Source organism: Orycteropus afer, unplaced genomic scaffold, assembly GCF_000298275.1.
Source record: "Orycteropus afer afer isolate SDZICR_OR568_19922 unplaced genomic scaffold, OryAfe1.0 scaffold00127, whole genome shotgun sequence".
Lineage (NCBI taxonomy): Eukaryota > Metazoa > Chordata > Mammalia > Tubulidentata > Orycteropodidae > Orycteropus > Orycteropus afer.
In genome coordinates, this window is record NW_006921714.1 from 3,045,947 (window position 1) to 3,069,055 (window position 23,109).

The 23,109-nt window shown below is 47.0% G+C and overlaps 1 protein-coding gene across 1 annotated transcript in view; it reads left to right on the top strand.

Moving 5' to 3' along the window:
* The window catches only part of DGLUCY (D-glutamate cyclase), a 63,506-nt gene that overhangs the window by 26,621 nt on the left and 13,776 nt on the right, over positions 1 to 23,109 (top strand). The window contains 4 exon segments of the mRNA XM_007944533.1: positions 12,479 to 12,578; positions 16,825 to 16,973; positions 20,522 to 20,645; positions 22,756 to 22,906. Of these exon segments, the coding sequence (XP_007942724.1) occupies positions 12,479 to 12,578; positions 16,825 to 16,973; positions 20,522 to 20,645; positions 22,756 to 22,906 (524 nt within the window).

The following is a 23,109-nucleotide window of genomic DNA, read 5'->3' on the forward strand; positions in this document are numbered from 1 at the left end:
GTCCACCAGGCTCCAAAGACCATGACCCTGCCTGTGCACCTGCTGCCTTCTCTCTCGGAGGGAGGAGTGACCTGCTGAGTGCTCTCAGCACCGGAGCCACCTCTCCATCACCAGAGCTGGGGAGGGGGCATGGAGCAGAGAGTGGTCCCGGGCAGTCCTCCGAGCAAGGATGCCCTGCTCCGCCCAAGTTCCTGGCGCACCCAGGTGTGTGTGAGGCTGCACGTGTCAGTGACGTGAGCTGTGACGCTGCTGTCCTCCCCTCCCCTCAGATCTGCAGGAAGTGTCGTTCCAGCAGCAACCCCGGGGAACGGAGTCTGCTGACCACCACCATCTCTCTCTATCTCTGTGTTTTCAGAGCTTTTCCCTCCCTTGTTTGAAAAGGACTTGGGTCCCAGCCAGGCACACCTTTTCACATCTCTTATGTTGGAAGTTTCAAAAAAGCTGTGTCTGTACAGACACCATTTGGACCGAATCCATTTCACGTGGTAAATGTTATTAAAGTGCCTACTATGTGCCAGCCACTACTCTAGGCCCTTGAGGATCCATTAGTGAATAAAACTAGCAACAATCCTGTCCTCATGGAGTATTCTAGTGGCATGTGACATAATAAACAATATAATCAAAAGTACATTATTTTAAAAGGACAGATACTGTATGATCTCACCCATATGAAACATCTAAAACCAACCAAATTCACTGCCACTGAGTTGATTCTGAGTCATAGCAACCCCCACTGGGTTTCCAAGGCTGTACATCTTTATGGAAGCAGATTGCTTCGTCTTTCTTCCCTGGAGTGGCTGCCAATGACCTTTTGGTTAGCAGACAAATGCCTTAACCACTACTCCACCAGAGCGCCTTGTGAAACATCTAGAACAGGCAAATGAACCAAGGTGTATTAGTGGTCACCAGAACTGGGAGGGAGGGGAAAGGGACAGTCATTGCATGGGGATAGCGTGAGGTCGCTGAGTGTCTGTTAATGGTGGTGGAATATTTGGAAACAGCAGTGATGTTTGCACAACATGACAGCCATAATCTGTGTCACTGAATTGTACATGTCAAAGTATTTTGAATTGGCAGATGTTTAGTTATATACATTTTAATAAAATAAAAGGAGCCCTGGTGGCACACGGTTAAGTGCTCAGCTACTAACCAAAAGGTTGGCATGTTCGAACCTATCCAGTGGCTGCCCAGGAAAAAGGCCTAGTGATCGGCTTCCATAAAGGCTACAGCCTATAAAACCCTATGAGCAGTTCTACTCTGTCACTTAGGGTCGTTATGAGTCAGAATCAATTCAATGACACCTAGCAGCTGCACAATAAAACAATTTTTAAAAAGTAAACTAGATAGTGTGTTAGCAGGTGATGATGCTATGCGGGACAAGGGTCAGGGTGAGGGAAGGGGAAAGCTGGGCTGGGTTGTGGGTAATTTTAAACAGGATGGTCAGGGAAAGCCCCATCAAGATGGTGGCATTTGATAACTTGAAGTTGATGAGAGAGTGGGGCATGTGGCTGGCTGACAGAAGTGTGTTCCAGGCCATGGGATCAACCATGCAGGGGCTGAGAGTTCAGTGGGGCCCAGCATGTATAAGAAGTGGCCATGGGCTACTGCTGTCAACCACTCGGAGGGGGATCTATGTACGAGATCCTGGATAGAGTGGGAGAACAATGTGGAACAAAACTCAAAATCATTAAAAAAAAAAAAAAAAAGAGGGGGGGACCAGGTTTGCTGGTCTGATAGAGCCTGATGGAACCCTGAGACTATGGCCCCTAGCTGCCCTTCAGGTCTGGAATTGAACCCACTCCTGTGCCTTCCAGCCAAACAAAGGACAGACACATGAAGTGAACATTTACACTAGGTAGATACATTCCTTGGAGAGATCAATCATGGGAGAATAGAAGGGCTGTGTGTTCACAGAGAGATGGCTCAGAGGGCAGGAGTACATGGGAGGGAAGGACACAGGGAAGAAGTAACTATGGGGAGGAAGTAGGAAAACAGCCATTGCATTGTGGGAAATTGCAGTCAATGTCATGAGACAAAGTATATTTGAACTGCTGTATGGAAAATGAATTTGCTCTGTACACCCAAATCACAATAAAAATTAAAAAAAAAAAAAAAGAAGAAGAAGAAGAAGAAGTGGCCATGGGCCAGCTGATTGGGCTGGAGTGAGTGAGAGTCGGACAGGAAGAAGGAGAAGCAGCCAGGGCCAGCTCAGAACAGGCCCCGGAGACTCCAGGAGGGCCTGAGCTTATTGTTCTGGGGGAGCCAGGGAGCCTTGGAAGGAGGCTGAGCAGAGGGAGGGTCATATTCTGACTTAGGGTTTAGAAGGTTGGTGTGGGGGTGGGGTGGACACAGGAGACCAATTAGGCTGTTGCAGACAGGGGTTGAGGGTGACTTGGAGTGGTGTTTGTGGCATGTCCCTAATGCCCACCTCTATTTCAGTTGCATCTGAAGTTCTGAGTCACACTGACCTGGCCAGGCCACACTGCAAGCAAGTGTTCTTGGGGCCTCGTCAAAGGTGTACAGACCCACTCAACCCAGGGGTTACATGTGCAGCCTGGAAGTGTGGGGTGGCCTTCAGGGTATTCTCAACCAATGGTGGCCACCACGAGCTGGTGGATAAGTGTCCTGTCTCCTGTCCTTTGGACTGAGAGTTCTGGGAGACATGTAGTTTCCATGGAACTGACCATTTGAACATGCGCATACCTTCCGGTTGGTTTCTCTCTTTCCCAGCCTTACTTTCCCATCCCTTCCCGCTGCTTTCCAGGATCTTCCCACATAGACCACCTGTACCCAAGTCTTTATCTCAGGCTCTGGTTTCAGGGGAGCCCAAACTCAGACAATGAGTGGCCCAGGACAAGGTTGTGAGAAGCAGCTTCAAAGTCAACATGATTCCGGGTGGACTGGTTGTAAAATGGAAGAATCAGGGATTGCGCTAAGATTTTGGGCCAAGATCTCTGGATGGCACAAATAGTCTGCACTTGGTTACCAACCTAAAGTTTGGCGATTCAAATCCACCCAGTGGCACACAACAGAAAGATCCGGCAATCTGCTTCCATAAAGATTAAAACCCAAAACCAAACCCAACCCACTGCCATCGAGTCGATCCTGACTCATAGCAACCCCCATTGGGTTTCTGAGGCAGTAAATCTTTACAGAAGTAGATTACCCCTTCTTCCTTCCACGGAGTGGCTGGTGGGTTTGAACCACCAACCTTCTGGTTAGCAGTCAAATGCCGTAGGCACTGTGCCACCAGATTACAACAAAGAAAGCCCTATGGAAGCAGCTCTACTCTGTAACACATGGGGTCGCTATAGTCAGAATCTATTGGATGCCAAGAGGTTTGGTTTTAACTGAAAAGGTGGAGTTGCTGAGATGGGGAAAGCTATGGGTGGAGTACGTTTGGAGAAACCAAGAGTGCAGGCTTGAGCCTGGTGAGTGTGGCATGTCTGTCAGACACCCAAGTGGAGAAGTCAGGTAGGAGTCAAGAAGGCAGTAGATGGATGGGTTGAGTTCAAGAGGGCAGTCTGGGCTGGAAAGAGAAATTGGAGGACTGTTGGCATATTGGTGGCACTTGAAACCAAGAGACTAAACGAGATCACCGAGGGAAGAAGTGAAGACAGAGCAGAGGCAGAGGGCACAGGTTGTGTCCTGGGAGCCTTCATGGAGGAGGGTGAGGAGAAGGGGAAGTCAGCAAGGGATCAGCCACAGAGGCAGGAGGAAACCCAAAGAGCCGTGTTACCACAGAGTGAAGGAAGTCACCCGAGAGGAAGGAACGGCCAATTGGTCCGACACCACCAACGGGTCAGCAGCTTCCCACCTTGCAGTGGTTTGGTATTTTCCATGGCCCACTTTCACAGAAGGAACTCTGCTCTCTCTGCTCGTGTGAAAGCTTGGCTCAGAGACCCCACTGGACTCACCCTCAGAGCCGGGTCTCCCCAACACTGCGGCTCGTTGTGTTGTTGCTAGGTGTTGTCGAGTCAAGTCCAACTCACAGTGACCCTGTGACGGAGTCGAGCTGCCTCTAGGGTTCCCTAGGCTGTCTTTACAGAGCAGATGGCTGTGTCTTTCTCCTGTGGAGCCACGGGGTGCATATGCACAGCCACGTTTTCAGTTAGCAGGTGAGCACAAACAGCTGAACCGCAGGGCTCCTTATCCTGGGGCTTAGACGGGGAGATGTTCTCTGTTGGATTTCTCAGAGCTTTCGTTACATTTGGACAAAGAAAAGAAACATGATTTGGCCTTTGAATGAAAATTATCTTGGTCCTTTTTATAACAGAAGCCTAGGACATGATTAGGAGCTATGGTAGCATAGTGCCTAAGTCACTTGACTGCTAACCAGAAGGCTGGCGGTTCAAACCCACCAGCCACTTCTCGGAAGGAAGATGGGGCAATCTACTTCCATAGAGATACTGCCTCGGAAGCCCAAGGAGGGGTCGCTATGAGTCAGGGCCAACTTGACGGCACATAACAACAACAACAACAACAACAGGACATGATTTAAAGAATGAAAAGCACAGATGTTTCTTCCCTGCCTTGAGAACAACCCAAGCAAAGCCCTTTCCCTGCGGCTCAGGAGCAGGGGTCCATGTGGCTCCTGGACCTTCCTCTCCCGGGGCTTGTTCTCACAGTGTGTCCCCCACCGTAGGACGTTATTCTATCCCCTGCTCTGTGTGGCCCCCTGGTACTCCTTCTTATTTGTGTCCTATCTCCTCAATCCATTTATAAGGAAGTCAGAAAGTCCAGGGAGCCCCCGGGTGGTGCAAACCGTTGAAGTGCCTGGCTGCTAACCAAAAGGTTGGGTCCAGTCCACCCAGATGGATCTCCAAAGGAAGGTCTGGTGTTCTTCCAAAAACATCTCCCATTGGAAACCTTGCGGAGCACAGTTCTGCACTAACGCTCAGGTGTTCAGCACGAGTCAGAGTCGACGTAACTGCAGCTGGTGCTGACAGGAAGAAAGAACAGACCTTTACAGGTATGTGTGGCTTGCTGTCCATGCGGGCAATGTCCCACCACACATACATCCGTGGTCCCCTGAGATGTTTTCTCAAAAGGGAAAGCAGCCTGCCTTTTGTCCTATATTTCACCTTAATGGTTTTAAAAACCCCAAATCCAGACTCCCCCCTGCCCTTCTCTCTCAGCCTCTACCGGTAACTTCATTAGCAGCAGTGACAAGGACAACCACAGCAGGTTTCTGTAAGGCTGTGATATGGCGTTTGCACAATGTGCAAATCACGTAAACTTCTGTTTCACAGAACGTATTGTGGACACTAAGTGACACATACCTGTATTTAGCACCTGCTTGACACATTAAGGGAGCTCTGGTGCCATAGTGCCTAAGGCGTATGACTGCTAACCAGAAGCCTGGCGGTTCAAACCCGCCAGCCACTCCTCAGAAGGAAGGTTGGGCAATCTGCTCCCATTGTGATACCACCTCGGAAACCCAAGGAGGGGTCGCTATGAGTTGAGATGACTCCACAGCAATAAGTTTGGTTTTGGTTTTTGACACATTTAAAAAAAAAAAAAAAAAAAAACACTGCCATCGAGTTGATTCTGACTCATAGCAACTCCCACTGGGTTTCTGAGGCTGCAAATCTTTACAGAAGTAGATTGCCCAGTCTTCCTTCCACAGAATGGCTGGTGGGCTTGAACCACCAACTTTCTGGTTAGCAGTCAGATGCCTTAGGCACTGTGCTACCAAAGCTCCTTGCTTGACACAGTAGGTGGTACATAAAGCTCTGTTCTTTCTTGGTGTCAGCACCAATTGCCATTAAGTTGACTGTGACTCATGACAACCCCACGAGTATGCAAGTAGAACTATGCTCCATAGAGTTCCTAATGGCTGATATTTTTGGAAGTCGATTACCAGACCTTTCTTCAGAGGTACCTTAGAGTGGACTTGAACCTCCAACCGTTTGGTTAACAGTGAAGCGTTTAATGGTTTGTACCCTGTTCTTTCTAACTTCTTCATAATTGGGTTTTTTTTTTTTTTTTTAAGCACCTACTATTGGGAGGTCTGGTAGCATAGTGGCCAAGGCACTTGACTGCTAATCAGAAGGCTGGCTATTCAAACCCACCAGCCACTCCTCGGAAGGAAGATGGGACAATCTATTTCCGTAGTGATACTGTCTTGGAAACCCAAAGAGGGGTCGCTATGAGTAGGGTCTGGCTCGACTGCACATAACAACAACAACATGTGTCAAAGGAACTCTGGTGGCATAGTGCCTAAGGCACTTGACTGCTAACCAGAAGGCTGGCAGTTCAAACCCACTAGCCACTCAGCAGAAGGAAGGTTGGGCAATCTGCTTCTGTAGAGATACCACCTCAGAAACCCAATGAGGGGTCCCTACGAGTCAGAATCAACTCAATGTCAGTGAGCTTGGTTTTCTTTAGTTTACTATGTGTCAAGCACCACCACTCATCTGTCAGTTTGTCGTACTGTGGTGGCTTGTGTGTTCCTCTGGGGCTGGAGGCTATGCCACCGGTATTTTGAACACCAGCAGGGTCACTCATGGTGGACAGACTTCAGTGGAGCTTCCAGACTAAGACAGACTGGGAATAGGGATGGACCCATCCACTTCTGAAAGAATTGGGCACTGAAAACCTTGTGAATAACAGTGAAACACTGTCTGATACATTACTGGAAAATTTCTTGAAGAGCCGTCAAACACTGTCTGATATAGTGCCAGAAGATGAGCCCCTTGGTCAGAAGGCATGACTGAGAAAGATCTGCCTCCTCAAAGTAGAGTCGACCTTAATGATTATGTGGATGGATTAGAGCTGTGCAGACCTCCATTTGCTGATGGGACATGACTCAGAATGGGAAGAAACAGTTGCAAACATTCATTAATGTTGAATTAGAACGTGGAATATATAAAGTATGAATGTAGGAGAATTGGAAGTTGTCAAAATGAAATGGAACACATAAAGATCAATATCCTAGGCATTCGTGAGCTGAAATGGACTGGTATTGACCATTTTGAATCAGACAACTGTATGATCTACTATGCCGGGAATGACAAATTAAAGAGGAATGGTGTGGCATTCATCATCACAAAGAATGTTTCAAGATCTATCCTGAAATACAATGCTGTCAGTGATAGGATAATATCCATATAGCTACAAGGAAAACCAGTTAATACTGTTGTTGTTGTTGTTGTTATGTGAGGTCGAGTCAGACCTGACTCATAGGGACCCCTCCTTGGGTTTCTGAGGCAGTATCACTATGGAAGTAGATTGCCCCATCTTCCTTCCGAGGAGTGGCTGGTGGGTTTGAACCACCAGCCTTCTACTATTGTTCAAATTTACATACCAGCCACCAAAGCCAAAGAGGAGGAAATTGAAGATTTTTACCAACTTCTGCAATCTCAAATTGACCAAACAGGCAATCAAGATGTATTGTTTATTTCTGGTGATTGGAATGCAAAAGTTATAAACAAAGAGGAGTAACCAGTAGTTGGAAAACATGGTCTTGGTGATAAAATTATCTATCTCGTGATAGAATTTTAGAAGACAAACAATTTATTCATTGCATTTTTTTCAACAACATAAATGGTAACTATACACATGGACCTCACCAGATGGAATACATAGGAATCAAACTGACTACATCTGTTGAAAGAGGCAACGGAGAAGCTCAATATCATCAGTCAAAACAAGGACAGGAGCTGACTGTGGAATAGACCATCAATGGCCCATATGCAAGTTCAAGTTGAAGCTGAAGAAAATTAAAACAAATCTATGAGAGCCTCTGGTGGTTATGTTTGTGTGTTAACTTGGCTGGGCCTGGTTGAATGGTGAGGCAGGTGGTGGTAGTTATTCCCTATGATGAACTGGCAATCAAGTCCATGGTAGGATCTACCACAAGCAGCTGAGTAGCTGCCTTAGAGAATGTGGTCTGCTTCCTGTATATAAGCAGAAGCCTTGGGGAATGGTCTCTGATTTATGGCATGCTTGGACCGTGCATGTAGTAGTTCAGCAGCCTGCCATGCTCTGCCGACCTTGGGACTTCCAATGGACTTGAATTAATGGCCTGCCATGTGGTTTGGTAACATTGGGACTGTGCCATTTTATTTGTTGACTTTGGGCTTATTAGCGTCAGCAGCCAGTAGCTAGATGCCTGAGTGAAGAGATGCCTCTAGCTTCAGTGGGCCAGGAGCAAGAGGCAGAGCTGAAGCCCAAGGTCGAGGTGCTTTCACACAGCCCCTAGAGCCTGGCACTTTGAACTTGGACTTAAAGCCTCCGAACTACGAGAGAATAAACTCCTGTTTGTTAAGGCCATCCCATTTGTGGTATATTCTTGTCAGAGTGGCACTAGGGAACCAGAACAGAGTCAAAATATGACTTTGCATATATCTCACCTGAATTAGGGACCATCTAAAGAATATATTTGATGCACTGAACACCAGTGACTGAAGACTAGACAAGTTGTGGTATGACATCAAGATTATCACACATGAAGAAAGCAAAATGTCATTAAAAATATAGGAAAGGAAGAAAAGACCAAAATAGATGTCAGAAGAGTCTCTGAAACTTGCTTTTGAATGGAGTGTAGCTGAAGCAAAAAGAAGAAATATTGGAATAAAAGAGCTGAACAGATGAAATGTGCAAAGACCTGGAGTTAGAAAACCAAAAGAGAAGAATCGGCTTGGCATTTCTCAAGCTTAAAGAACCAAAGAAAAAATTCAAGCCTTGAGTTGAAGTATTCTATGGGCAAAATATTGGAGAATGCAGGAAGCGTCAAAAGAAGATGGAAGAAATACAGAGTCACTATACCAAAAAGAATCTGTCAACGTTCAACCATTTCAGGAGGTAATATATCAAGAACCAACGGTATTAAAGGAAGAAGTCGAAGTTGCACTGAAAGAATTGGTGAAAAACAAGGCTCCAGGAATTGACAGAATACCCACTGAGATGTTTCAACAAAGAGACAGCGACTCTGGAAGTGCTTACTTGTCCAAGCCGGGAAATTTGGACAAGTATCTGTCCAACCGATTAGAAAAGATCCATATCTGTGCCCATTCCAAAGAAAGGTGATCCAACAGAATGTGGAAATTACTGAACAATTAGGAGCTCTGGTGGTATAGTGCCTAAGGCATTTGACTGCTAACCAGTAAGCTGGGGTTCAAACCCACCAGCCACTCTTTGGAAAAAAGATTGGGTAATCTACTTCCATAGAGATATTGCCTTGGAAACACAAGGAGGGGTCTCTCTGGGTCAGAACTGACTCGATGGCAGTGAGTTTGGAAGGGTTTTTTTTTTTTTTTTTTGCAAGTAAAATTTTGCTGAAGATAATTCAAAACTGGTTGCAGCAGGATATTGTCAGGAACTGCCAGTAATTCAAGCTAGATTCAGAAGAGGACATGGGACAAGAGATACCATTGCTGATATCAGATCAGTCTTGGCTGGAAGCAAAGAATATCAGAAAGATCTTTACCTATATTTTATTAACCACACAAAGGCATTCAACTGTGTGGATCATAACAAATTACGAATGGGAATTCCAGAACACTTAATTGTGCTCATGAGGAACCTGTATATAGACCAAGAGGCTGTTCGAACAGCACAAGGGAACACTGCATGGTTTCAAATCAGGAAGGGTGTGCATGAGGGCTGTATCCCTTCACCTTTTTTATTCAATCTGTGTGCTGAGCAAATAATCTGACGGACTATATGAAGAAGCACACGGCATCAAGATTAGGGGAAGGCTCATTAACAACCTGTGATATGCAGATGACACAGCCTTGCTTGCTGAAAGTGAAGAGGACTTGAAGCACTTACTGGTAAAGATCAAAGACTATACCTCAATATAAAGAAAACAAAAATCCTCACCACTTGAGCAATAAGCACCATCATGATAAATGGAGAAAAGATTGAAGTTGTCAAAGATTTCATTTTACTTGGATCCACAATCATCCCTCATGGAAGCAGCAGTCAAGACATCAAGTGTTCTATTACACTGGGCAAATCTGCTGCAAAAGATCTCCTTAAAGTGCTGAAGAGCAAAGATATCACTTTGAAGACTCAGGTGGGCCTAACCAAGCCATGGTATTTTCAATCATCTCATATGCTGTGCATGGGGTCGCTATGAGTCAGAAACGACTCGACGGCACTTAACAACAACAACATATGCATGTGGAAGCTGGACAACGAACAAGGAAGAACAAAGACAAATTGATGCCTTTGAATGTGGTGTTGGGGAAGAATACTGAAAACACCATGGCCTGCAAGAAGAATGAATGAATCTATCCTGGAAGAAGTGTAGCCCGAATGCTCCTTAGAGGCGAGACAGGTCAGACTTCATCTCACCTGCTTTGGTTGTGTGGTCAGAAGGGAGCAGTTCTTGGAGAAGGGTATCATCCTCAGTAGAGAGAAGGGCCAGAGAAAAAGGGGAAGACCCTCAGTGAGACGGACGGACACAGTGGCTACAGCGACGGGCCCAAGCACAGCAAGGACTGTGAGGATGGCACAGGACCCGGTGGCATTTTGTTCTGTTGCACATGGGCTCACCATGAGTTGGAAACAACTCAGTGATACCTAACAACATGTGTCAAGCAAGGAGCCCAAGTGACACAGCGATTAAGCCCTCAGCTGATAACAGAAAGGTCAGCAGTCTGAACCTACCATCTGCTGCCCAAGAGAAGTGGCAGTTGGCTTCTGTAAAGATAGCAGCCTTGGGAAACCCGTGGGGCCAGTTCTACTCCGCCCTGTAAGGTTGCTATGAGTCCACATCAAGTCAGTTGTCCCTGGTGAGCAGTGGTTAAGCCCTTGGCTGCTAACTGAAAGGTCAGTGGCTCAACCTTGTCTACTACTCCACCAGAGAAAGATGTAGATGTAGCGGTAGGCTTCATAAAGATAACAGCTTTGGAAACACCATAGTGGGAATCCCATTTGGGAAAGAGCTTTTCTGTTATGTTAATTAAGTTCTATCAGTGCTGAGTGTGTCTTAAGCCTTTGAGATATAAAAGGAGCAGACAGACACAGAGAAGCAAGCAGAGATGGGAGAATTGATGCCAGGCCAAGGAACAGAAGCTGGAAAGAGATAAGGGCCTTCCCCTGCAGCGGACGTAGGGAGAAGGCCTTTCCCGCGATCCGGCACCCAGAATACTTGGACCTCTAGCCTCCTAAAGTGTGAGAAAATAAATTTCTGTTGGTTACAGCCATCTACTTGTAGTACTTCTGTTATGGTAGCACTGGAACTAAGACAAGAAACTAGGTGGGAAGCAACTGTTTTGAAGCCACAGTCTTAATACCAGCACAGGATTTGAACATCCAAACCAGACCCACTGTCACTGAGTCAATCCCGACTCATAGTAACCCCCACAGGGTTTCCAAGGCTGTAAACCTTTACAGAAGTAGATTGCCTCATCTTCCTCCTGAGGAGCAGCTGGTGAGTTTGACCTGCTGACCTTCTGGTTAGCAGCCAAATGCCTTACCCACTATGCCAGCAGCGCTCCTTTGATTTGAACACTGATGGTATGTTTTCATGGGGTGGTTTTATGTGAGCGGCTGATGACAGACATTATAGGGTGGCTGAAGTTTCCCAAAAGCTGCCCCTCGGCACCCCTCCTGGCCCTCGGAGCGTCCTGGGGCTCCTGCAGACCCAGCAGACCATACGTGCAGATCCAAGGTCCCCCGTCTCAGGCTCTCTGTCGGCCTTCTTTGGCTTTGCGTAGAGATGATTGTGCTAGGGTAGAGAATAAGCCAGAATCCTACCCCAACTGCTGTGAGGAGGATTAGTGGGTGAAAACCAAATTTACTTTATTTTGGATTTTTTGGTACTTTTTACACATTCTACAATAATACGTATTATTTTTTACTAGAAAAAGTATTCCTGTTAAGTGTCAAATTCACTTTGGAAATCCGTCTGATACAAGGAGGTGACCTGAAGCTCAGACTCTGGGACTTTCCCTCGATTCTCCTTGAACTTGTCTGAAGGTCTGCAGAGCCAGCGGGGGGAGTAGGTGAGAACTGGGAGTTGGAATGAGAGCAGTGACACCTCTACACATACTGGTTTTGCCCAAGTGAGTTAGTGGCTCTGGGGCTCTGTTTTTCTCCTCTGTGAAGTGAGGATGACAATGCTTATCTCACAGAACTGTGACAATTAAACGAGGGAGTGCATGTCCACTGCTTAGCAAAGGGCTGGCCTACTGTCACCAGGGGCACACGAATGGTACCCAGCATTCACGATGGCAGCAGACCAGGCAGGCCTTCTGTTAACCTTGTATTAAGGACATCTGCCATGCAACACAGTTACTAGTTCATACCAGTGATACTAGCCCCCATCGCCAACCCTAAGCTTTACTCAGGGTCAAAATAACATGACAATCCTCTGTGTTGGCACACCCAACAAAGAGTTCTACAGGTCGATGTCATTCAATGATGGTTATATGCTTTCCAAAGGAGCTTTTCAAAAGTCACCATGAACTTCCAAAAGTGCAATGCTAGGGCTGACATGTCTACACTTTGCCTTATTTTCAAGGTGTTCTGAAGACCCAGATCCCATTATTAACTTACCAAGGAGGATCAGTGGAAGCAGCATAGGCCTTTCTGTACAAAGGTGGAGACCTCAAGTCACCTAGGTATGTATGTCCCATCTGGGTTTAATTGTTTAATGGCTGAAAAGCCCACTGCTCTTAACTTTACCAACTAAGTTTCTGCTGGCCTTAGTCCTCCGGAGAGAGCAAACTCCTGAACCCAGGAAGAAAAAGGTTTTGGTGGAGCACACTGGCAGAGGAGGCTGGGGGACCTCGAGACGTGCTGGGGGCTTTGCAAACAGTCTCTGGAAGCAAGCAGGCCCCTGGTTGGCAGCGAGAAATGGCATGTCTTCCCGATAGAGGGAAGTGATAGGAGAATCATTTAAAAAAAAAACAAACAAACAGCAGTTTCTCAAACTGCAGGTCATAACCCATTGGAGGGTGGTGAAATCATTTCAGTAGGATGTAACCACCACTTTTGATAAATGAATAGAATAGAAAACACCATTGTATGTCTTGTTTAGTGACAGGAAGTATTGTCTTATGAAAACTTACGTGTATGTATTCCTTCCTGTGTCTTGTGGCCAAACATTTTGAAGAACACTTCTTTATCGTATGGAGGGACATGTTTCAGATCTTGTAACCTTTAATGCATCGCTTTGCAGGTTTTTTTTTTTTTTTTTTTTTGACAACCACCCACAGAAAGGAATACATTTTGCTTTGCAAGCCAGTACACACACACTTGACTGAAACAGAAATTTCAAAAACCCGATTTCCTCCTGTTATGCCACATGCTATGTCGACTGGATGGCAGTGGGTTTTTTATGCCACATGCAATGTTCTCTATCCCAGTCTATTCCATTCTGCTTTTCAGAAAAATGCTGATCAGGCCCCATCTATTGAATTTACAACCCGCTAACAAGTGTCCTCCTGGAGTTTGAAAGCGCTACTATTAAGTAGGCCCTGAGGGTGTGCTGTATTACAAGTCACAGTGGGATCTGGTGTCAAAGGAGGATCCTGGGCCACCAGGGACAAGTGCCATGTGGCTCTGACATGCTATTTAAAGCTGCAAGATTTAATATCCGTGAGGAATTTTAGAGAAGTTTATATTCCCCCAAACGGTTAGCATACAAATAAAGCTCTCTGTCTTTTAACGAAGAAGCCAGTGGGACCCCTTGGGGTGGCCTCTGATGTTGGATAGCGGTTACTCCGGTTGCTGAGTACAGGGGAGGTGAGCCAAACCCAAACCCTGTGAGAGGGGAGAGGATCCTGCTCTCTCTGGGGAAGACGTGGTAACTTTTCCTGGGGAAGGAGCTTCCGATGAGGGAATGACTTCCCGCTGTAGCTAAATGGAGTCTTGGGACCTGGAAAATCCACTCCTACAAAGCATGGAACTGAGTATCCCCGGGGGCAGGTCCATTACCAACGTTCTCTCTCCGAACAGAAAGACGTGCTGGTCACATCTGGAGTTCTTGCTGCCTCTCCTCTCTTTTAAATAACTTCAGAATTGTGATTTGGGTGAAAGTTTAACTTTCTATTGTGATTTGGGTGACAGTTTGCAGAGCTAATGGGTTGTCCATTTAACAGTTGGTACACATTTTGTTTCCTGACTCTGACTGCAATCCCCACAATGTAACAGCTCTCTTCCCACTTCCTCCCTGTGTTTCCTGTCTGCATCTGCCCTTCCTTCCTGGCTTCTGAGCTCTCTCCCTGGGCAAACGCTGCCCGTTGGATCTCTTATGGTTGGTCGTTCTAGGGAGTGTGTACCTCCTTGGTGTCATTATTCACCTTAAAGGTCTATTTATCTTCTGGCTGAAAGTTGACCCACGGGGAGTGAGTTCAGTTCCAGGCTCAGAAGGTAACAAGGGCCATCATCTCCACCGGTCTCTATCTGACTGGTAAGCCTGGTCTTTTTTTTTTTATGATTTTGAGTTTTGTTCTACATTTTTCTCCCACTCTACCCAGGACCTCCTATTGTGTTCCCTATCAGAGAAGTCAACAGCAGCAGCCCGTCACCAGTTAGTTCTTGTCTCAGGCCCGGGAAGGCTGGGGTTCACACGGCCCATTAGTCTTCTGGGGCAATTGTTTCTTTGTGTCTTTGATTTTCTTCATTCTTCTTTTCTCTGCACAGGGAGAGACCAAGAGTTGCACCTTAGATGGCCAGCCACTCACAAGCTTTTCAGACCCCTCTCGATGCTTAGCAAAGTCGTGCCTTTTTATCACCACTGATGTAGGTCTAGAGGGAATTCAGGTTCAATTCCTTCTTCCTAGTAATTTTACTTCTCGCTGGCCACCTTTGCCTGCACTGGAAAGTCTCAGGGTCATGTTCTCGGACCTAGTCACTGGTACTCATTCCATACACATGTGATGCCGTAAAATTCTAACAAGAGCAAAGGATGTGGACAGGCACGTAGATTTTTTATTTTTTTAATATTTGGAGAAAAAAACATTCAGACTTAAGATTTTAAAGAACTTCATCGTGGGAGAACTGCACTGTACATTTTTTCATGTTCTTAAATTAGATTATCAAAATACTATTTCTGTCAATAATCATAGTAACAGCAACAACATGTCCCAAGCACTGAATAGGTGCCAGGCTCTGTGCTAAGCGCCTTCCCTGTATTTTCCCATTTAACCCTTTCAACAAATTGAGACAAAAACAACCAGCAGCCGTCAAGTGCACTCTGACTCATGGCGACCCCATTCGTGTCAGAGCAGAACCATGCTCCAGAAGGTTTTCAACGGCTGCTTTTTGGAAAGACATCACCAGGCCTTTCTTCCAAGACACATCTAGGTGGCCTTGAACCCCCAGCCTTTTGGTTAGCGGCCTAGTATTTAACTAGGCTGTGGTGCTACACAGAGATTTTAATGAATGAGATGTTGTGTGCCGCCTATTCTGACTCACAGTGATCCTACAGGACAGAGCTGAACTCCCCCTGAAAGGGTTTCCTAGGCTGATATCTTTACAAAAGCAGGTCACCAAGTCTTTTCTCCCATGGAGCAGCTGGTGGGTTCAAACCACCAACCTTTCTGTTAGCAGCTCAGTGCTTAACCATTGCACCACCAAAGCTCCTTCATGTATGAGATGTTGTTGTTGTTGTCGTGTGCCGTCGAGTCAGACCCAACTCATAGTGACCCCTCCTTGGGTTTCCGAGGTGATATCACTATGGAAGTAGATTGCCCAACCTTCCTTCCGAGGAGTGGCTGGTGGGTTTGAACTGCCAGCCTTCTGGTTAACAGTCAAGTGCCTTAGGCACTACGCTACCAGAGCTCCCTCATGTATGAGATAGGTACTGTCAGTATGCTACTTTACAGTTGCAGGGGTTAAGCACCTCACCAAAGGCCAGTCTCAGGAAGACTAGGTGCATCTGAACCTAGATAACCTGACTCCACAGCTCACATTCTCACAGCCACGCCATCTGCACCCCTCATCTACCTATAATACTCACCTTGGGTAAGATTAATCTGTCTTTCTATTTCAAATTCTTGTCAGTTTGCTTTTTGTCTGTACTCTGGACAAGACCCTGGAAGAACACAGCTATGGACCATCACATAAACACTCATAGTCAAAGGGGCCAGGGTGTGACACCAGCAGTGTCCAGCACAGTGACCCAAACAACCACCTCCCTCCTCTCACAGTCTCTGGCTCTAAGAAAGAAATTGCTAAGGATTCTGGTCTCATTTTTAAAAAAACATTATTTCACTGGTGGACTAGCCCATGGCACAGGGCATGGACCACAGAAGGTGTTTGGTCCAGTTTCATAGGAATGAAGGAATCAAAGAAAGAATACAGGATCCTTCATACAAAAACAAGAAGGGTCAACCCAACCTGTTGGGCTTGAACTATGTCCTCCCAAAGATGTATTGGGGAGCTCTGGTGGCGTAGTGCCTAAGGCATTTGACTGCTAACCGGAAGGCTGACAGTTCAAACCCATTAGCCACTCCTCGGAAGGAAGACTGGGCAATCTACTTCGTAGAGATACTGCCTCAGAAACACAAGGAGGGGTCAGGAGGAGTCAGATTCGGCTCAAGGGCAGTGAGTGATGGTAATGATATATTGTAAATCCTAATCTCTATGCCTGTGGTTATAATCCAGTTTGGGAATGGGTTCTTTGTTATGGTAAAGAGGCAAGATTTGTGCAGGGTGTAGGCACAGAAAGAAAAAGCCTTCTCTTTAGGGCCCACCCTCCGAATGTGGACTTCCAGCCTCCTAAACTGTCAGAGAATAAACTTCTGTTTGTTGAAGCCATCCACTTGTGGCGCATCTGTTAGAGCGGCACCAGAGAGCCAAGACACCAACAAAGTAGCCAAAATCCTCCCTAAGGACCCCGTGGCCCTTGCTTCCCTGCAGGTTTGACCATCTGGTGGCCACAGAGCGCACAGGAAGGGCTGCCCATGGCAACTACCACAATGCAAGGAAGGTGAACCTTAAGCACTTGGTTGACCCCACTGACGACTTCTTCCTCGCAGCACAACAGATTCCTGGAAACTCGTCAACTGGTAAGTAAGAAGCATGGAGCCCACAGACACAGTCAAGAACAAGTGCCTTTGTGTGTATCTCAAACACAGGACAAGTGCAGTATTTCTGTCGTTCATAGTACCATGGTGATAACGTGTGGTTTGTACACAACTCTACCATCTACCAAGCATTTGCACAGCCACTGTATTGCTTACGCCTCTTAATTACCTGTGAAGTAGGCAGTGCAGGCATCCGAAAAAATACAAACACCAAACCCACTGCCATCGAGTCTATTCCGACACACAGCACCCCTAAAGGACAGAGTAGAACCGCCCCATGGGCTGTAATCTTTAGAAATGCGGAATGCCACATCTTTTTCCTGTGCAGTGGCTGGTGAGTTTGAACCACTGACCTTTTGGTCAATAGCTGAGCACTTAACCTCTGCACCCCTCGAGCTCCTTAAGACAGGTATATCATCCAAAAATGAGACCTGGAGGTTCCAAGATCTTCTCAAGGTTGCCCAGCTAATTAATGCTACTGGCAGACCCCTGGCCCCTAGCCCACTGTGCTGTTCGAGAAGTCATGTTGCTGTTATGAATTTCCTCCCTAGGGGAACTCCCGTGCCAACTATGGGGGCAGGCCTCGAGGGAGGGGTAATTAAGGGCTGTCTGTGCTTCTGTTTGTTTTTTTAAAATTCCCATCGTCAATGTTTGTTATCACTGAGAACGCAGTAGTGTGTCTGTGAAAGTGTTTATCTTTGTCATCAGTCCCTCACTGTGCACCTCTGTGTCTCCCTTTCCCTTGGGGTACTGGGTAGGTCACTCCCTTTTGGTATATTGCCTTTCCCTTCACCCAAATCAATACTTGTCTCTTACCCATCTAGCAATTTTCCCTCCCTTCCCCAGTAACTAACAAAGAAAGTTTCCTTCCACATGCAAATTGTCTTTGACTTTTTACAACAGTATAAAAAGCTATCATGGGGTAATTAAGGCTTGTTTGTTCTGTTTTCTGTCCTCTCCATCCAAGCAACTTCACTGTTTCCCAGACTCATTAGTCTCCTCTGGCTTTTGAGGTTTTAAGGAGACAATGAAAGCTTTCTGGCTGATTAGAAAATTTCTGCAAATTGTCCTGGTCTTTCCCAGAAGAGACCGTGGGTGTGGCATACAGGATGGGGTTGGCTTCACACTTCCTGTCTCCTCCTGCTGCCAGCAGAGGACCTGAGGCTGGGTGGGAGGCCCTCCCAGGGTGGAGTAGGAAGGGCCCTCGAGCCCTGAGTAGCAGTCAGGGACCAAAGGAGCCATGGAGCTCTCTCCTTCACTGTGACACCCCCAGATAACGAGGAAGCAGGTGGAGCTGGCTTCTCTCGGCATCAAACTACCCCCTAGGACCGTCGCTAGGTCTCGGTGCCCAAGCCTCCCTCAGTCCCCTGCACAGCAGGACTGCCTCCTACCTGAGTGTCTGTTCCCTTTTCCGTACCTCCGAAAACCCTCTTAGTTTCCACAGCAGCTACCCTGTCGTGATGTAATGCTCAATTGATAATCAAGACACCTGGGTTTAAGTCTCCGTCTTCTTGCCTCAAGAGACACATCAAAGATGTGGTGAAAAACATGTGAAACTGTTCACTACAGATTAGTGAATAAGCACAAGTAAGCCCGTGCTTACCGAAAGCGGACACTGAAACTGCCCCATAGGATTTCCAAGGCTGTACGTCTATACAGAAACAGACTGCCTCATCTTCCCCCCCAGGAGTGGCTGGTGGGTTTGAACCACCGACTTTCAGTAAGCAGCTGAGCACTTAACCCCTGTACCGCCAGGGCTCCTTCTGTAAGGATTGTTGTTGTTGTTGTTATGTGCCGTGAGTCGGACCCGACTCATAGCGACGCCTCCTTGGGTTTCTGAGGCAGTATCACTACGGAAGTAGATTGCCCCATCTTCCTTCTGAGGAGTGACTGGTGGGTTTGAACCTCCAGCCTTCTGGTTAGCAGTCTAGATTACAACCTCTCAAATGCATGGGATTGACATGAGTCGGCATGGACTCCATGATAACTGGCTTTCTGTTTGTTTTTAAAACAGGACTGTGCACTCCAAGGGTGGCTGGCCAGCATTTCAAAGAGGCTAACCCAAAGTGCACCATCCAGAGGACCTCTCTGTAATCAGAACCAGAGGGTTCGTTAATCAACATCATTGGAACCATCAAGAAGTCCATGTTGACTCAGGGCAACCCCATGTGACGGTGTAGATGGTCCCATAGTTTCCTATACCACAAAGATTCTTCATATTTATCTTATTGTAGCACACTATATGTAACATAAAATTTCTCATTTTAACCATTTTTAAGTGTACAACCAGTGGCATTAATTACATTCACAATGTTGTGTAACCACCCCCACCATCTATTTCCAAAATTGTTTTATCACCAGAGAGACTCAGTGCAATTTTAGATATTTGATCAGCCATGAGCGAAACTGAGTGAAGTATGTTTAATATAAAATACGATTTGCAAATCAGGCAACATTCCCAACCAGAGAGTCAAAAACGTTCTAAAGCAGAAAATCTTGCAAAGATTCTTAAACTCCAGCGTATGGCTACTAATTCCACATCACCATGAAAAAGGGTCAGAGTAGGACTGAAAAGGCACTATACCCACGCAAACATGCTTTTACTAATGAAGCTGGACCATTGTTTGACTTAACAGGCTCTGGTGGCACAGTGACTAAGCACTTCGAACCCACCAGGGGCTCCCCAGGAGACAGATGTTGCGGTCACCTCATAAAGATGACAGCCTTGGAAACCCTATGGGCTCTATGAGTCAGAATTGACTTGATGGTAATAGGATTTGGTTTGGTTATGGTTTATTGTTTGACTTACAGGTGACTTTTAGGAAACCCAATTTCTCAAGGCTCAAGGTTCAAAAATCATCCCAGGGTGATAGCGTGGGTGGGTCACCTCAACTTGCAGGAATCTGGACTCCACGAGAACTAGAAACTCTGTTCCTCGGCATTAAGTCATTGCTCCTTCTTGTCCCCTCCCCTGGCCCCTCTAATCTACTCTCTGTCTCTACACGATTGTCTATTCTAGATATTCCATGTAAATAGAATCATACAATATTTCTCCTTTTGTGACTTAATCTGAAGTCTTCTCGAAGTTCACTACTGAACGGCCTCTATAGTCTGCACCAGCTCCCTCCTGTCAGCGGACTGCTATCTGATCACTCAGATCACTGGGCCTTGTGGCCCCTCCCTGAGCAGGCACCACTTGAGAGAAGACCCTAGTGTCACGTCCCCATACCTTCTGTGGGCCTGGCACCATCAGCATAGATCCATCTCTGTCTGTGACAGGAGAATTTGACCCAATAGGGGAGACCCAAACTCTGGGGGGCTCCAAACTTCTACTCTCTTTTAAGCAGAGAAATCTCTGGAAGCTGTGAGGGCAAAGCCCATTGCCTGCTTTTCTGAAAATATACCCAAAGCCATACCCTCTCCCCCAGATACAGCAGGGCATGTGGCTGATGGGGTGGGGCTGACTTGTCCCACAATGACCCCCATTTAACCCCAATCCTGCCCACTAACTCAGTTCCCCTTCCCTTCAGGTGTTGGTGATGGAGGGAATGAGCTTGGGATGGGCAAAGTCAAGGAGGCCATAAGAAAGCACATTCAAAATGGGGCTGTCATTGCCTGTGATGTGGAGGCTGACCTTGCTGTCATCACTGGTGAGTACAAGGGTGTCGGTCAGGGCTGGCTGCCCAGACAGAGGGACCCAGCCTGGACCTTGGGGAAGCTTGTCCTCAGGGAATGGAGCCAGCTACTTTGCAGGGCACCAGGCTAGGGAGGAGACCCTGATCTGATTCAGTCATTCAACAAATCTTCATTGAGTACCACGATATGCCAGTCTCTGTACTAGGTACTGGGGTGACGGCAGGGCACAGCATGGTCCCTGCTCCACAGAGCTTATGTTTTTGTGTTGAGAGACAGGTAATGAGCACCTCACAAATGACCAGATGGTTCTCAATCACTATCAAGAGCTCTGTGGGCAATAGACCAGGTGGATGAGAGACATGATGGCAGCCACTTCAGACCGATGGTCATAGAAGCCCTCTGTTTCCAACTGTGCCTCCTGCCGAGAGACAGGAAGAGCACAAGTTAGTAAATGTCTAAAAAATCCAGTCTTTCTACCTCTCCTTCACTCACCTCTGGCCCTCTCTTCCCTCTCCGCTGCCCCTGCCCATCGAGAGCCGTCTTTCCATGCCCCTGTCCTTCCAGGCCCTGCCCTTCCTCCCTTGAGCCCACCACAAGTTTCTGGCAGATGACCGACACCTAAGAAAGGCTTCCTCCCACTTCATGATTAAAATTAGCCTGGAGCTTTGGTCCCCACCCTGGTTAGCTTGGCCAGCTGCCTCTGGCCAAGAGAGGGGGTGATTTAACCATTTTTAAGTGTACCTTTTTAAGCGGGTGACAGGGAAGAAGCTGGTGTTTGGGACTGGCGCACTGGATGAGAATCTGTGTATTTGGCGCCAGGAAAGGTCAGAAGCGGCTCCTTCAGCAGACGTTCCAAGCTGCTGAGTCCTAAAGACAGGGAGTTTTGTATTGTTAAAAATGCTCAAAACTCAATGAAATTTGAATGTAAGGTTTATTCTGAGCAGTTACTCTATGTGCACATGTTGTTGTTTGTTGTTGTTATGTTGTTGTTGTTGGGCAATCCTACTTCCGTAGTGACTACCTCGGAAACCCAAGGAGGGGTCGCTATGAGTCAGGGCTGACTCGACGGCACATAACAAACAAACAGGCTCTAGAACAACAGAGGAGGACAGGGAGTCAGAAATAGGAGCGATCGGAATTTGTGGCTGATTGCCTTCACGACCGATGCCTCCTTTGCTGTGAGGTCAGAACTGCACAGTGCCTGGCTACCATGACTGAACATTTTGATCAAAGATGCTATAGAAGAATCTTGATCAAAAGGGCGGGGGGGAGAACAGAATTTCAAATTCCTATGGGATCCACACTTTCTAAAGCCATTGAGGCCAGATGAACCCCCGAAACTATTGCCCTGAGATAGTCTTTAAACCTTAAACCAAAAACATCCCCTGAGCCTATCGGGTCCTTAATCTTTTTGAACTGGATGGAGAACTCAAGCAAGCTTCAGAGAAGAGCCAATGAGATGGTTTCAAAACTGGGGAATAAGCCCTCTGGAGCTGGCTGATAGGAAAGGAAGGGAAGCCTGACTTAGGAGTGATTTTCAAGAATATGAAGAGGTGATGCCACACAGAATGTTCACCCTTCTCCTGTCCAGTCAACTCCTTCCAGGCTCCAGCCCACACACAGAATTCACCACCCCCCACCTCATGTCTGTCCTCTACAACCTTAGGACACCTCTGATGTCCATTGGTGCTGTTATCCCCTCTGAGAATGAGGCAAGAAGATCCAGTCTTCCATGTAGCTGTAAGGGAGAGTTTTTTAATGTTGACAGTCCTGGAATGGGCTCCTCAGGAGATACAACCAGAATCTTTTTTCTCTGATGGTCTTTAACAGTATGTCAAACCCAGATGGCTTACAGCAGTGATTCTCAAACCAGCTCACATCAGAATCACCCAGAGGCTTACGAAAACTCACATTGCTTGCTCCCCAGCCCCTGCCCACCCCAACCTTCCAGCTCAGAAAGTCTGGATTGTGGCTCCTAGAATTTGTGCTCTACCAGGTTCCCAGGTGATACTGGTGGGGCTGGCCTGGGGACCATTCTCGGAGAATAGAATCACCGGTTTGGAGTTCTGCTGCCTAGAGGACATACGACCTTTCCAATGCTATGATAGCATCTTTTTTCTATTCTAAGTGTTTCTAACTGGAGAGGCTATGCCTTGGCCTGTGCACTGCACATCCTAAACTCATGTGAGGTACACAGACGTGACCTGAGGAAGACAACTGGACCTCCCGGAGCACCTGCGGAGTGGGTCTGGACTCAGGCCCTCCCATCCATTACTAAGGTAACATACCCTGGCAGACCACGCCCAGGGAAGACCACTTTCCCTGGATGAGGAGTAGGCCTGGTGTTCCAAGCCACAAGCTAAAGCCCAGTACCGGGGGGCAGAACCTGCCTCCAGCCAAGGTCAGCCAGCAAACAGCTGATGGGCTGGAGTGGGTGATCTTTGACTCACTAGTAGTCTTAAGTCATTATGTTGTTATTTGC